At 35.6% G+C, this 14,901-nt stretch overlaps 1 protein-coding gene across 7 annotated transcripts in view; it reads left to right on the forward strand.

Moving 5' to 3' along the window:
- ARMC3 (armadillo repeat containing 3) overlaps positions 1-14,901 on the forward strand; it is a 62,594-nt gene that overhangs the window by 17,959 nt on the left and 29,734 nt on the right. For 6 of the 7 annotated variants that reach the window (XR_014183234.1, XM_082044501.1, XM_082044506.1 and 3 more), the window contains 6 exons: positions 188-256; positions 572-747; positions 2,071-2,265; positions 3,070-3,253; positions 9,343-9,495; positions 9,620-9,725. Coding sequence is in view for 6 of the 7 variants with exons in the window: in XM_082044501.1 (XP_081900627.1) it covers positions 188-256; positions 572-747; positions 2,071-2,265; positions 3,070-3,253; positions 9,343-9,495; positions 9,620-9,725 (883 nt within the window). In the remaining variant the exon portion in view is untranslated. The remainder of the gene's footprint in view (positions 1-187; positions 257-571; positions 748-2,070; positions 2,266-3,069; positions 3,254-9,342; positions 9,496-9,619; positions 9,726-14,901) is intronic. The other variant, XM_082044505.1, reaches the window with a different exon arrangement.

Consider the following 14,901-nt stretch of genomic DNA (forward strand, 5'->3'; position numbering starts at 1 on the left):
ATGTTCTATCTGTTTTCTGGGCCCATTATGATCTTGGTATAACTTCAGTTGTATGTCATTCCCAGTCAGATCTTTTTGTCACTCTGGGAGTAACCATAAGTACATTTCCCTTGGAGCAGAATCTGTTTTTTCACTCAGCCAAGACTGCCAAACAAAAGACTTCATATTTGTATTTATTTCGTTGTAGATGATGTCAAGAAGTTACTAAGGGAACTGGATGTCACGAATTCACTTATATCACAGCTGGCACCAGAAGGTAGCTTGCAATCTTCATTCCTTGTGCAACAATACAATTTATGATTGCCATTTGATCAGACGATAGCATTTTCCTTGTAACTTATGATTTGTCATATTACATGTTAAATAGGTAATTACTTTTATAGGAGTGGCTCTTTTACTCACTGAGTAGTGTTTTATGTTGTACAGATGGGGCAACATGTTTCTGGAGATGCCAGGTATGATTAACAGCTATTATTTATTGACCTCAAATAATATTTTAAACCATTGTATTAGTGAACATATACTGTGACTGATAAAACTTGATCAAACAGTTTCTTTTTTTTCCCCACAGAAGATGTAGTTATCCATGAGTTTGCTACTCTCTGTCTAGCACATATGGCTGTTGAACATACTACTAAAGTACACATATTTGAGCAAGGTGGATTAGAACCACTTATCAGGCTGCTAGGTAGCCCTGATCCTGATGTTCAGAAGAATTCAGTTGAATGTATCTACCTCCTGGTGCAGGTAAAGTTTTTTGTTGTCATTTTAAACTACAGAGGTAGAGAAGCACTTCGCCCCACACTCCCTATTCTCTGTGGGGTTAATAATTTTAAAATATCTATTTCCTTTACTCCTCCATGTTCATCAATGTATTTGAAAACATTACACTCAAGTCCTCGATTGTCACGTCTGTCAGGAATATAGCTGATTTGGCTCTAATTCTCTTGAACTTAAAGCAATTAGCCGTGCTGCACAGCATTCTAAGTGAGATCAGAATAAGATTCAGATTTTTTTAATTAAATATTAATTTGTTTTCTTAGTTGGAAAATGTTAATCTCATTAATGAGAGTTATAACCTGTCTATCCAAAAGGTTGGAATAATCCTGTAAATTAAGGAACTAGCAATTGCATTGTGCCTTGTTTTGGCCAGCAAGTCCATAGTCACAATTTTGAACATCTTTGTAATGAAAGGCGAATGCTGTCAACAGCTACTTTCCATACGCGGTGGAATAGATTTGTTATTGGCTACTTTCACACTGAGTACTAATGTCATCCATATGCTGCTTAGCAAAAGAATGGTGCATTTGTATGGCAGTTCTCTTCCATGGCTTAAGCGAGTCAATTCAATAATGAATTCAGTTTATAACTCTATCTCTTTTGGGGCATCAGAGCATGTCTATTCAGAATCACATTTTACTCTTTCTCCTTTTTTACTATCTCACTGTCTTTGTTGCAGGGTATATCTGGATAACTGCACCTGGTGCTTGCTTACATTGATAAGGATAATTGCATACTGCACATGTGCAATAAGCTATTTAAAAGCAAATTGTAATTTATTTATGTTTTTTCTATTTTAATATAATCTATTAGTCTTTTATTAAGCTGCACATACACTGCTTAAAGTTGAAATTTTAAATTGTCATTTTATAATTACTAAAACAAAAGAAGATATAACCAGGCAACCACAGTAGAGTGCAAAAACTATTTACCCCTACTAAGGTAAATAAAAATGATGCAACTAAATTTTAAAAACTTTCTCAGAGAAACATGTATGTTCAGACAAACGTGGCAAAACCAAGAGTAAACAGGCTTCCTTAGACAGGACTAGATTCTGTAGTGTGTGCTTTAGTTGTGCAAAAAGCTTGGAATTTGAGGTCGGTGGGGCTTGATTATTCAGTTGATTGCTTAGCTGAAAGGAAAGAAATCTTCCAAACTGGAGGTTCTGGAATATTGACTTATTTTTGTATGTTTGAAATCAGATTTTTGATGTTCTTTCTGTAAAGTCAGGAATTGATGTACAGTTATATTCTTGATCAGTAACATTCTTTGTTGAATATTTTACTGCAGGATTTTCAAAGCTGTGCTGCCGTTCGTGGACTGAATGTAATTCCACCCTTGCTGGAACTACTGAAATCTGAGTACCCAGTTATTCAGTTGTTAGCCCTTAAAACCTTAGAAGTAATTAGCAAAGACACAGAAACCAGAATAACACTGGGGGAAAATAAAGGATTAGAATGTCTTCTGAAGATTCTGGAAACTAATGTACAGTTTACTTATCTTAAAAGCTTTTTGTTCTTGCTGCTAATGTTGTATGACTAATGAGAAATATTTTTCATGGTATAGAAGAGTGATAAAAGAAGAAAGAGCTCCTCATTTGGAGCTAACTATGATAGAAATAGGATAAGCAAGGATACCTAGCTTACTAAGAAAGAGAGCAAAAGGATTCACCAAAATGTTTATATTTGTTTTATTGCTTTATTGCTATTAGTAATACTATTTTGCATTTACTGTCCATTTCTCCAACTGTTGTAAATATCGGAAAAAATTCACCATGTAGCTTTTTATACCATGTTTTCCCAAGATTTTTTATTATATGCTGAACACTGGAACTGTTTCCTAGTTTGAACGTTGTTTTTTTTTTCCTGAATTTACTTTGATATCAATAGCCTTACATCTAATTTCCTACCTTGGAAATTTCATTGTTTATGTTACTATGAGACTCATTTTAGTGCTTCTTGAGTTCAGATGTCACCATGGGAAATATAATGTATAGAGAAATATGTGAAATTTTTGAAATTTTAAAGTGACAGGTCCTTTCTGAATACCTGCCTCACACACTTTGGTGTAAATGGGAGAATTTTGATGTTTTTACTGTTTTTGATAAATTGTTTTGCATCCTAATGGATATCAAAGAAATTATACAAAAAATATGAGTATGGGAATATGTACTTTGCAATATAAAAACACTGTTCAAAAGAAAGTTATTACAATTGTCCTAAAAGTTAAAAGCTAAAGATATTTTAATCCTGATTTGAAGGCTATTTATTTGGGGTTTTTCCTTGTTAGGAATTCAGTGATCTACATGTGGAAGCTCTTGCTGTGTTGGGAAATTGCCTGGAAGATGTGCACGCTCTGCAACTGCTGCAGCAGACAGGAGGCCTTAAAAAGCTGCTGTCGTTTGTAGGAGTCTCTACTGTTCCCGATATTCAGAAGAACGCAGCAAAGGCAATTGCCAAAGCAGCTTACGACTGTATGTGACTTTTTAAAAATCCATGCATGTGAATTTGATTATGAAGTAATTTTTCATTGAGAATGAGGCCATCTTATCTGGTTGAGGGTAGTACTTCTGGTGAAGAAAAATCTGACAAGAATGAATTACAGTGATGAGTCTTGGCCATCAGAGCAGCAATTAGATGCTAGGCTCTCTCTCTATATATATATATATCTATATGTGTGTGTATGTGTGAAAATGCTAAGATTTTGCCTCAATCTATTTTTAAATGTAATATATTCTTGCAAATGCTGTCCACAAAAAGGAAAATGGAGCTCTGAAAATACGATCTTTAGCTTTTGTTTGGTGATGCCAGGTAGCTGCTATCTTAAGCCACCTCTGCTGGCACTATTTCTCATCAGTATCAGTTAAGACTTAATCTCAAGCTGACTTCTTTTTGCATACAACCGCTTGTCTAAATGTCAGGCAATTTCAAATACAAATTCCTTTAACAGGGACATGAAAAAAGTCTTTCAAATGGCTTGCAGATTAATATTCCCAGGGGTGTTAAATAGTTTCATTGTCATCTCTTTATAATTATTCATCCTATAGTTCTTTTTTATATGCTTTTATATAATTCAAGAAGGAATTCTGAATTAGGCAGGACATGCTCATCACTTTTGCCCACAAGGATGCTCTTTAAATAAATCTACATTTGAAATTCCTTCCATACTTTATTTTTTGAGTTGCAACATATGCCTAGTAGTTCTAGATAACAAAATGCAATGTAAGAAATGACCTACTTCTGTCTATAGATTGTAATTCTGTCAACGGATTTTGATGACAGTACCTATGACAGTAGAGCTTAAATATTTCATTCATATTTCTACCATCTCATGGTTGAATCATGGCTTTAATTTATGTGTATTTTACAAATGCATTATCTAATTTAATACATGGCTAAAATAATCTCTCTGCAGTATTTCAGACCTCCTTTCTTCTCTTCGCATCTTATCTTTCAAATTCTTTTCTCACCTTCTTTAGTTTGACTTCCTGAATATTTGCAATTATTTGGATTGCAAATGATACATGAAAAGAGTGGAATCTACCTTTCTTAATATTCTGTGGATTTCTGTATGCTTTTATCCTTATCTGTCAGAAACTTTGTAAGTCACTGAAAATTATTTTAATTATTATAATGTTTAGGTATCCAAGATAGGAAGGGAACTTCCTATGCCAGTATTTTCTTTGTGTATTTTCCTGTATTGTTATTTTATTGTGCTACTTAGGACTGTCAGTGTGATTTTTATAGTCCTGTGACAGGCTTGTAAGTAGTTTGCTAAGCAGATTTATATTTGCTACTACTACTTTCTACCGTGTCTTACTCCTTTTTCATATTGATTTTCAAATAAGCATAGCCTTCTTGTCCTCTTTCACACCTTTTTCAGTGTTTGTGGCCTAATATTTTAGCAGCTCTTAGTAGAAGCATGTCTGAACAGATTTTTAAAGCACAGTGGCAAAAGCTACACATAATATATTACTGTAGTGCCAATGATCTTATACCATGGGATGTTACTGTCAGTGAAGATGCATCTTCTTGTCATACTTCTTTACAAATGGAGTCAACGTGGTTTCATTATAAAGGTTTGCTCTCTTCTTCAGCCTCTGACAGTTGGTATGGATGAAGCAAGCTGGGAAAATAGATCAAAAGAAGATTTGAAATATTTGCTTCCAAGCTGTAGAATTTTGGTGACAACCAGTTCGTCACAGGGCGACATGTTGTACTGGTGCAGTGGAAGACACAGTCCAGCAAACTTGGTTCTCCACATGGCCCCAGAAATATTGAATTTATTTCAAATACATAGAGCTACTGGTCTGAAGTCAACCTTCCAGTGGAAAGAAAAGTGACATTGGAGACACTATAAGAAAGGGTCCAAGTGCAAAAAGAAACCAGAAATATTTGCAGTTCTTGTTTGTTTGGATCCTGGTTGTAAATATACTAAATAGTCTGTCCAAAGTGCAGTACTAATGTATACGATACTCATACCTGTCTTGATGTAAATTCAAGATAATGCAACACAGCTGTAAGTTTTTCATTACTTTTTCATTGAATTTGCAATAGCCATACAGTAGCCCACACTCTTCAAGTTTGATAATCGTGGTTATGTTTTACAAACAATTCCTGCATACTTGAGAAAAAAAAATACTGCTTTTCTTTGAAAAGAGAAACATACTTCTGCTATGATAGAACATGTGTCTATCTGTTTTTTTAATCTTGGCAGCTGAGTATCCATCAGTGTCTGGTTTTGAAATTATTATTGTTGACAGATGGAGTTTAGTTTTGGTTTTGTTTTTTTTCCTAATAGATGTGATCATAGCAAACATTTTGGTTTTATGCCCCTTTCAGTCCTTTGGCAAGGGATCCTGTGACTTTGTTCTTGTTGTTGTAAGACAGATGTATCCCTTAAGACAGGGACTATAATATATATGGTCCTAAAATTACATTTGGCCCTTTGAAGGCAACCGCGAGGCTGATGTGGCCCCCAGTGAAAATGAGTTTGGCACCCCTGCCTTAAGAGCTATTCTCAATCTCAGAATCAATTACATGGTACAAACACTATATTCAATTTTAAACAGCATCTTTAGGACACTGCTCTATTAAAGTAAACTAAAATTTATCTTATTTCTATGCATAATCTTTATCCCTTCACCCCTGAATATTTGTTTTAGGACATAATTTTGAATTTAATATATTAATTTAGCAATGGCTTTATTTTGTATGCTCAGAATGACAGTAGTGGTGAATTTTACTGTGATTCCCTCTTTTCCCAGGAAATAATGCAGTCATTTCAGAATGCAAAATATAATTTAATGCTATAAATTATTGAATATCTGTGAGTGGATTTATCTGGACTGTTGAATAAGGAGGGCCTGACTTTCCCCTGGCAATGCCAGACACACCAGCAACTACAAAATGCTACGGAGTGTCTATGGAGAAAGTTTGGCCTTGCTCGGCCAAACTTCTGGTTTGAAGCTCTCCCCATTCTTCATGTGTATCTAAATGCAAATCTTTTCAAACAGGAGCATAGTAAACATGCTCTATAGCCTGATTAACATATACTTTTTCATAACACAGGCTTTTATTTATCTGGGTTATCTCAACTCAAGATCAGTGAGAGGTCATGATACTATTTAACATTAACTTTATTTCATTTGAAATTGGTATAAATAATTCCATAAGGTGACGACAGTGAGATGAATAGGTAATCAGTGGAAATCTGATCATGATTTTGGGGTAAGAAGGGGAAATAGGAAAATATATTGAAAAACAAAGCCTGGCTCATTATCAGGTCAGTGCATGAAAAACTGGACAGAAGTGTTAGTACTTCAGACTCTTTTAGTTGGGTGTGCTTGAATATTTTACTTCATGTTAAATCAATATATTTAAATTACTTATGGGTCAAGAATTTCTTCACTGTAAATATGGTATTGGCATTGACATGAGAAGTGCTTAAATACAAAGGATGCTTTTCAATTGTACATTCTTTTCTGCAGTAAAAGCCAAAGGAAACAACTCATACAAACAGAGAGAAGATCAGCAGAAAATATTCATCCCTTAAATAGAATAGGCACCCAGATCTTAAAATATTAATTATTTTCATCTATCTGTCTAGCTAGCTAAATTTAAAATTACTATAAATTCAAATCCAAAACTGTGTTTCCACATTATTGAAAGTCTTTATTTTATTTAAAATATTTTAAATTACTGTTTTCACTCACTCAAATGAATTATTCATATTATTATTATTTTGTATAGGCAGAAATTATCTCTAAAGTTAAATGCTTACCCATCATCATGACTGCCTTTAAAAGCAATAATAATTTTTAAGAAAATCTGCATAGTAATAAGTAACTGAGGCATGAAGAACCTCTAGAGATCATTATAGAGATTATGGGCTACTTTGGCAATCAACAGGCCAGCGGCATACTTTATTATGTGTCAAAATGGTCTGTAATCCCAGTTAAAGCCTTCTCTTGAGAGCTGGCTGATGTGTGTCAGTGTTGTGGCAAATGTTCTGCTGACTCTTAAAATCCTTCCCATTTTATTTGTTGCATCTTTTGCTTTGTGATTTTAGTTGTGTATCTCTGATGATTCTAAAAATACTTAAAATTGAGCTAGAGAGGAGAAAATGGCTGTCTCGTGTATGTGTGTTGAGTCATTTCTACTGTAAGTAGATTTTCAATCAAGCTTTGGCTTTGTGGACTTCTATTTGTTTACTTTTATTCACAGCAAATTCAGCTTTATTTAAAAGATACTTACGATATTTTTCTTTCTTTTTCAAACTTTTTATTCATAAGACAACAGTCCAAATAAGGGAATGATCCCTCCAAACGTTAGTAAGCATGGGTAAGATTTCCAAATATGTCCCACTGACTTCTCAGTTCCTGAATTTCTTTGATACATTCAAAAATTTTACCATGTAGATATAACTTGAAGCATGTCATTAGTCTGCTTTAAGTCATGGATATGGTCAAATATTTATTGACCTTTGTAACTGCAGAGCTTCTATGCTGTCAAGTGCCTTTCTGGCTGAGAAAGCTTCACTCAGGGCTCTTTCTAACACCTGTACTTCTGGTTTGGGGGATGAGTGAGTTTATCAGTATAATTGCCAGATGTCTGTAGATACTTTGTAGATGTTCTCTGTTGTTACTTGTGTAGAGGAAGGAAACATCTGTTATAAAATCATAGAACATATATAAAAACATAGAACATTGTAGGAAAGGACCTTCAAAGCTCATCTAGTCCAACCCCCTGCAATGAGCAGGGGCATCTTCAACTAGATCAGGTTGCCCAGAGCTCCATCCAGCCTGGCCTTGAATGTCTCCAGGGATGGGGCATCTACCACCTCTCTGGGCAACTGGTGCCAGCATTTTACCACACTCATTGTAAAAAATTTCTTCCTCGTATCTAGCCTGAATTTCCCCTTTCTTAATTTAAAACCATTACCCCTTGTCCTGTCATAACACACCCTTCTAAAAAGTCTGTCCCCATCCTTCTTATAGGCTCCTTTTAAGCGTGGAAAAGCTGCAATGAGTTCTCCCCGGAGCCTTCTCTTCTCCAGGCTGAACAGCCCCAGCTCTCTCAGCCTGTCCTCACAGCAGAGCTGTTCCAGCCCTCTGATCATCTTTATGGCCTCCTCTGGCCCCTCTCCAACAGGCCTATGTCTTTCCTGTGCTGAGGGCTCCAGAGCTGGACACAGGACTCCAGGTGGGGTCTCACCAGAGTGGAGCAGAGGGGCTGAATCACCTCCCTTGACCTACTGCCCACACTCCTTTTGATGCAGCCCAGGGTACGACTGGCCTTCTGGGCTGCAAGTGCACATTGCCAGCTCATGTCCAATCTCTCACCCACCAGTACCCCCAAGTCCTTCCCAGCAGGGCTGCTCTCAATCCCTTCATCCCCCAGCCTGGATTGATACCAGAGGTTGCCCAGTCCTTCATTAGCTGCTGCAGATCATTGCAATGTAGGTCAGCAGTGAACCCTGTGTCACCAGGCTGAAACATAAAATTGAAATTCTCTGCAAAGTGTGTACTAATGAAGAACTGCAAGCTATGCAGAATTTAAAATTCAATTTTTAACACCCGTTGCCTCTTTTTGGCTGCTGTAGTGTGTTGTCTTGTACTCCACCAAGTTCAATTTTACAATTACTAGTATGTTTTTCAATTTTATGCATTTGGATTTTGTTAGCAACAGCCAAAGTAAGCATTATCCTGAGTAAGTATGACCTGTTGAATTGGAAAAAAATGTTTTCATCAAGCCTGTATGCATTCTGCAGTTTTAAGCCTTACAGAGAACAACCTTTCCATTCTGTTGGACTATGTATGTTTAAAGCTGCATTTAATAGTCATCTTTTGGGCTTGATTCAGAGTTCCCTGAAGTGTATTGGGTTTTGGATCAGGTCCTTCATACACATTTCTTAGTTGCTGGTGCCTCTGTTACCAAAATATTGCCATTTCTATGGTATCAAAAGTAAGCGTTACGTTGGAAACAACTACATGAAATAAGATTCGTGTCATTTCATCGAAAACAAATGCATATTATTGCTATTGCTCTTTTTCATTTAAAGCTGAAATTAGAAAAATCTTAAATGAGGAAGAGGTTGAGAAGTCTCTCATAAACCTTTTGAAAATTGATAACGATGGAGTTAAAGTTGCTGCTTCCCAAGCAGTTTCTGCCATGTGTGAGAATTCAGCTAGCAAACGTGCATTTGGACTCCAGGGTAAGTGAGGTGGGAAGGGGTGAACTGAGAATCTGTGCTTTTCCTTTTATAAGGAACATATTATAATTTTACAGATTGCTATAGTTTATTTAAAGGTTCATGTATACAATTATTTCTTTCAAAGGGATTCCCCAGCTAGTACAGTTGCTAAACAGTGACAGTGAAGAGGTAAAAGAAGCTGCAGTGACAGCATTAGCTAATTTGACAGCAGCCAGTCCTGGTAATGCAAGGTGAGTCTGCAATAATTAAATTGTTGTTTCCAACATTAATCTGAACACAAGTGATAATATTTTGATTTTTAATGAATGCTTCATCTTATCCCACAAGGCAGGTCTGTTTGAATTTGACTCTAAGGCACTTTTTGGTGCTTATGAGTCATCTGGAATAGGTTGGTTCCCATCAGTGTTACAAGAGTTACACTATTTCTACTAACATTTGTTTAATCAAGGAAAGGTATGAAGCAGATGTAATGAAAGCAGAGATATAAATCATGTTTTGAAGAGAACATATGAGGAAAATATGCCTCATGATCTAAGACATTCGATGTGGGATATTTTTTGAAAATTCAAAATCAGTAAGGTATGCTTTAAAATTTTATGGTTCATGCAACTTTTTTGCCTGATTTAAACCCAGTCCTTGAGGGAGATAGCACTCAGATATTCTGAATATTGGTATTGTCTTACTCTTTTTTTCATTGTTTCCCAAGTAAAAGAGAATGCTTATAGTCCATTCTCTAAAAAGAAAAGGAAGTGTCATTTCAGTATCCAAAATAATTAACAAAGGACGATTAGCTGACTATAAGTTCCAAAATAATTGTATCAACTAAATTCTGTTCTCAGTTGCAGAGTTCTGGTATCCCAACTCTATTAAAAGTTCTGTTCAGGGAAAAGAAACAGAGCAGTCTGACGTATATGAGCAATCACATGTAACTAACAAACCATAAAATAAAATTCCTTAAAAGTTTCCTGGAATATACTCAAGGAAGTTGTAATCCATTCACAGGCATTCTTTGAAGTGAAAAAGTAAAAAAAACTCACCAAATAAATTATTTGTTTCAATTTATTGATTCAGCTCTAACAGCCACCAGTATTCACTTAATGTTACCAGATGGAGCCATAATTTGACACAAGAGAATAATATTCTCAGATTCACATAATAGATTTTTGGTCTGATATTCTGCTCTCATGTGCTTGACTCTTCAGTTGGTGTCAGTGGGAGTCACACACACATGAAAAGAGCACAGGACTGGAGTCTAGGGTTCAAACTTTCAGCTCTGTTACAGCTGTTTTGCGTAGTGCAGCCCTTTGAGGTTTCACATTGTGAAAAGGGAATCTCCGGAGAGTTTTGAGTTGGTATAGCGGCTCATGCCAATTCATTCAGTTTCTTTTGCCAAGGAGATAGTCACGACATTGTTTAGCTCAACTGCTAGAACAATTCTCTGAGACCTCAGGCAGGGAAATTGCTGTCTCTGTTCCTCTGCATTATAATGGAGTTTGTATTTGTTTCTTGCTGTGCAGAGTCAGGAAATTGTAAAGGTGGCTTACGTAGACTGCTCTCTCTTTGCAGTCCAGCTCCAAGTACAATATGGAAGCACCAGATAATCTAATCATAGGTCTTCTGTGAAAATCAGGAAGCAATAATTTACATTAAATATGTATATTGGATGAATGCCACGTGACTATATAATTACTTCAAAGCTTCATTTCTAAATCAAAACCATTAATAAGTCATAGAAGGGTCCAAGTATGTCTAGGATCTATAAATGAATATATAGAGTTGAACCCTCAGCTGATAGAAATTGGTATAGTTCCAGCTCACTGACTGTCTGGCCGTACTTATTTTACATTCACATAATAAGGAAAATAATTTGGAGAAAATGTGTTCTAGATTGGGTTACCAAAATCATGTATCTTTCTAGAATATTTTGTGTGTGTGTGTCTTGTAAACCACAGAAAATAAGTGTATATATAATGAAGATGCTGATTTACTTTTATAATGATGTGACTTTGCTGTATAACTGACGATATTCTAGTCCCAAATGAGGCTAATGAGACTAGTGCCCTTTTATTGGTTATAGATGAGATCCTTGTTATAAACCCTCCAAGAATATTAAATCATAAAGCTAGTAGTAGCAGGTAGACCTTATGTGGCAAGAACAAAATGTCTACAGTAAAGGGGAAGACTGTTTACTCTAAATGCTTTAACTTTTTACTAGCCAGCCAAAAATTAAATCTTGTTGAACTCATATACATATGTTCTGCCATATTTCATTTCATGAGCATTTTTGCATGTATTGTATTGACTGGAGGATGTGTACCTTGCCCCTTCATTTTGTACAGCATATGTTACAGAATGTAAACAGAGTATAAGACATGGCTATTTTTGCTGGAGATTTGTTTTTTCTGTTAGGAATATTTTGTCAAGAAGTGTTGTCTGCTTTTCATATAATATGGAAAAAAATACAAGTTAAACCAAATTGTATAATTAAGGCTTCCACAATAGCTAGCTCATAAGGATAAAGTCTTCCATTGATTAATAACGCAAGAACAGCATAGGCAATGGGCAATACTACCCCCCGCTAATCTATATTAACCTTGACCTTTAGGTGCTTCCCCACAGCAATGAAAGGCGAGTTCTGTACCCTGAGCCAATCAATCCTTTGTTTCTCAACCAAGACAGCTAATAAAGGTGTCAAATATGGTGGAGGTTTTGTAATTAGAACACCTGTTCACGATGAACAGGACAGAGACCAGGTTGTCATTTCACACAAGTCCCCAAGAAACCACGATTTGGCAAAAATGAGTGATTTAATGAATGACTCTGCCTCCCATGAGTATTTTAACCAAAGATCTAGAGCAAAAGATGACATGAATCCCATATCAAGGATTTTGAGTTTTCAAGTTTACTGGAAAACATGGATTTTTAATATGATCTGTACCAGAACACACGAATAATACTGTAAATAACTTTTAATATATTTCAGCATGTAAGCTTTGCTGCATAGCTGATGTTGTGTCATGCTTCAGTAGCACATAGAAAAAAGTGCAGTGGTCAAATGCCTCATAGTTTATGGCTTGACAACCCTAGTTACGCTTTTATCAGAATTTTATCATAAAGTAATGGCAGTTTTAACTCTGCTGTATATTGATGATAAGTTCTTTGTAAATGCATTAATAATTAGGCTGAATAAAAGTAAAATTGCAAAATATACTGCAGTTTAAAATCCCATGTACTTACATACGATAAAGAAATTATTTTGGGATGTTACTACATGTATAGCTCTGAGCTGTCTTTGATATATGTGTCAGAATTTGTTTCTGTGGGTCTGCTTCCGGGAAGAAGAGAATTATGTTCAGCTGGGTATTTGCATCCACTTCACATTTTTTAATCCAGAACATTAACTTGCTTTATTGAAATCTGTGTATAGTTATTTGGACAACAGAATGCCATTTTAAGGAATCTATGAAATCTGTCTCTTTTTGCTGTGTCCAAGCATTGGGAAATGTAGGCACAGTCGCTTCAATAATGTACATTATGCACAAATTGAAAAATTACACACAAAGAAAGAAACAGCAGTGCCATCTATTGGACAAAAAAATAAATTATTCTGTGCTGTACAACAAACTACAGCTGAAACGTTTTACTTCAGCCTCTGCCTATTTTCCCCATTTAAAGTATAATCAATTATTTTTGCTTTTCTTGTATTTGGGATAAATTAATCACATCAAATATAAATATGATGTTAGTTAGAAGTAACACATAGAAATAAGATCTCAAGTGTGCCAGTTAATTAGACGTTGATTTGACTAGCTCTATTCTTCAGTGTTGTTGTAGCACAAATGCCATTTCTAATAGCTGTCTTCATAAATCTGGCAATGTCTGAATTCTGGGCACCTAATGGAGTTACCACTAAAGAAAAACATATGCTCTGAAATTTAGCGCTTTGTACTGGACATGAAAACTAATTAACAGCCTCAGTAATATTTGTATTAAATTGTTTATTTTATGTGCAAAATTTATAGCATTCAGTTAGAGTTCAGTCTGGGGAAAGAAGGAAAGGGATTTTGTTTGTTGTTCAGCTGTACTAAGGGCTGCAGGAAATTGTGGTACATAACAGACTTATGATCTGGCAGAATATTTCTCCTGGGGTTTATAATTAGTGTCTTGTTACATATTTCTATGTTACATATTTCTACTATCTGGAGTCAAGAGAGTAAAGCATCATCCTAAAAACTGCAAAGTCACCAAGCTTTACGTTAGGTAATTCTTGAATTCTTCACAAGAATCAGCTGACCTATTTGCGTTAGCAAACTTATGTCTGTATAGGCAGCTACAGGCATTATCACAGCATCTGAATGTGTGCTTTCTCATGTGTATCAAGATTTCCAAGATTTGGGAATAGGCTGGGAACTGGTCATGGGCAGTGTCCAGTGAGGAGAAAGTGAGTTGTTCCCTTGACTTCAATGGGTGCTGCATCTATTCCGAACTGGAATTCATATACGGATCTAACAACCTAAAATACATCCTCCATCTATTTCATGTGGATAATGCTCACCTGTAATGAGAGTCCTTCACCTTCTTAAACACAGATTTTCAGTATCCACAAGAGATTTCTATTGTTTTTAAGACTGGTATGGCTGTTTTCTTATATTTCAAATTTTGTTATTATCATTAGGAAGTAATTATTACTATCACTAGGTAGAAATATCACTAGGTTGTAATCTTCCCTAATAGAAAATGGGAAACTTAATTATAGCTTTTCTTTCAAGACTGCAAATGGAACCCAGTTCCCATAAATGGATCAATATTGAAGTGCCAGTATTACCTATGATAATACATTTGCATGAATATATGTGTTATTTTATGAGAACAGGAACAAAAATTTCTAGTACGTAAGAGCTACATTTAAGAACAGAACAGGTAATATGTATTTCATAGGGTTTGTCTCTTTATGGTTCAATAGTTCTTCTTTATAACATAAGTTTGTGTTTCTGAAGGAGGGAATCAACAATAGAATGCCACTAGCTGTGTTGTGTAAAGGTAGTATGTTTTAATGCTGACCCCTACTGACAGAATTATGTTTTTGAGTTACTGTTCTGCAAGGTAAAGGGATTTCATTGGGTTTTGTGGTTTGTGTTTTTATTTTTTGCATTAGTGCCCATTCTGCCAAGCTCTGTGCCAATACGAGCAGTTAACTCAGGCCGTGAGCAAATTCCTATTTTGACTTTCTCTTACTGTGTATCCATAGTGTGATGGGTACTTTCTAAAGAAAAAAGGCAACACAGTCATTACCCAAAAGCTCACAAGCTTTTCCTCAAAAGTTGCATATTGATGTCCATTGAAAACTGCAAAATATTTTATGGTAAATTCTCCCTTGGCAGAAAAGCTGAATCAAGGCCTAATGCT

Source organism: Streptopelia decaocto (assembly GCF_964273445.1).
Source record: "Streptopelia decaocto genome assembly, chromosome: 2".
NCBI classification, from domain to species: Eukaryota; Metazoa; Chordata; class Aves; order Columbiformes; family Columbidae; genus Streptopelia; species Streptopelia decaocto.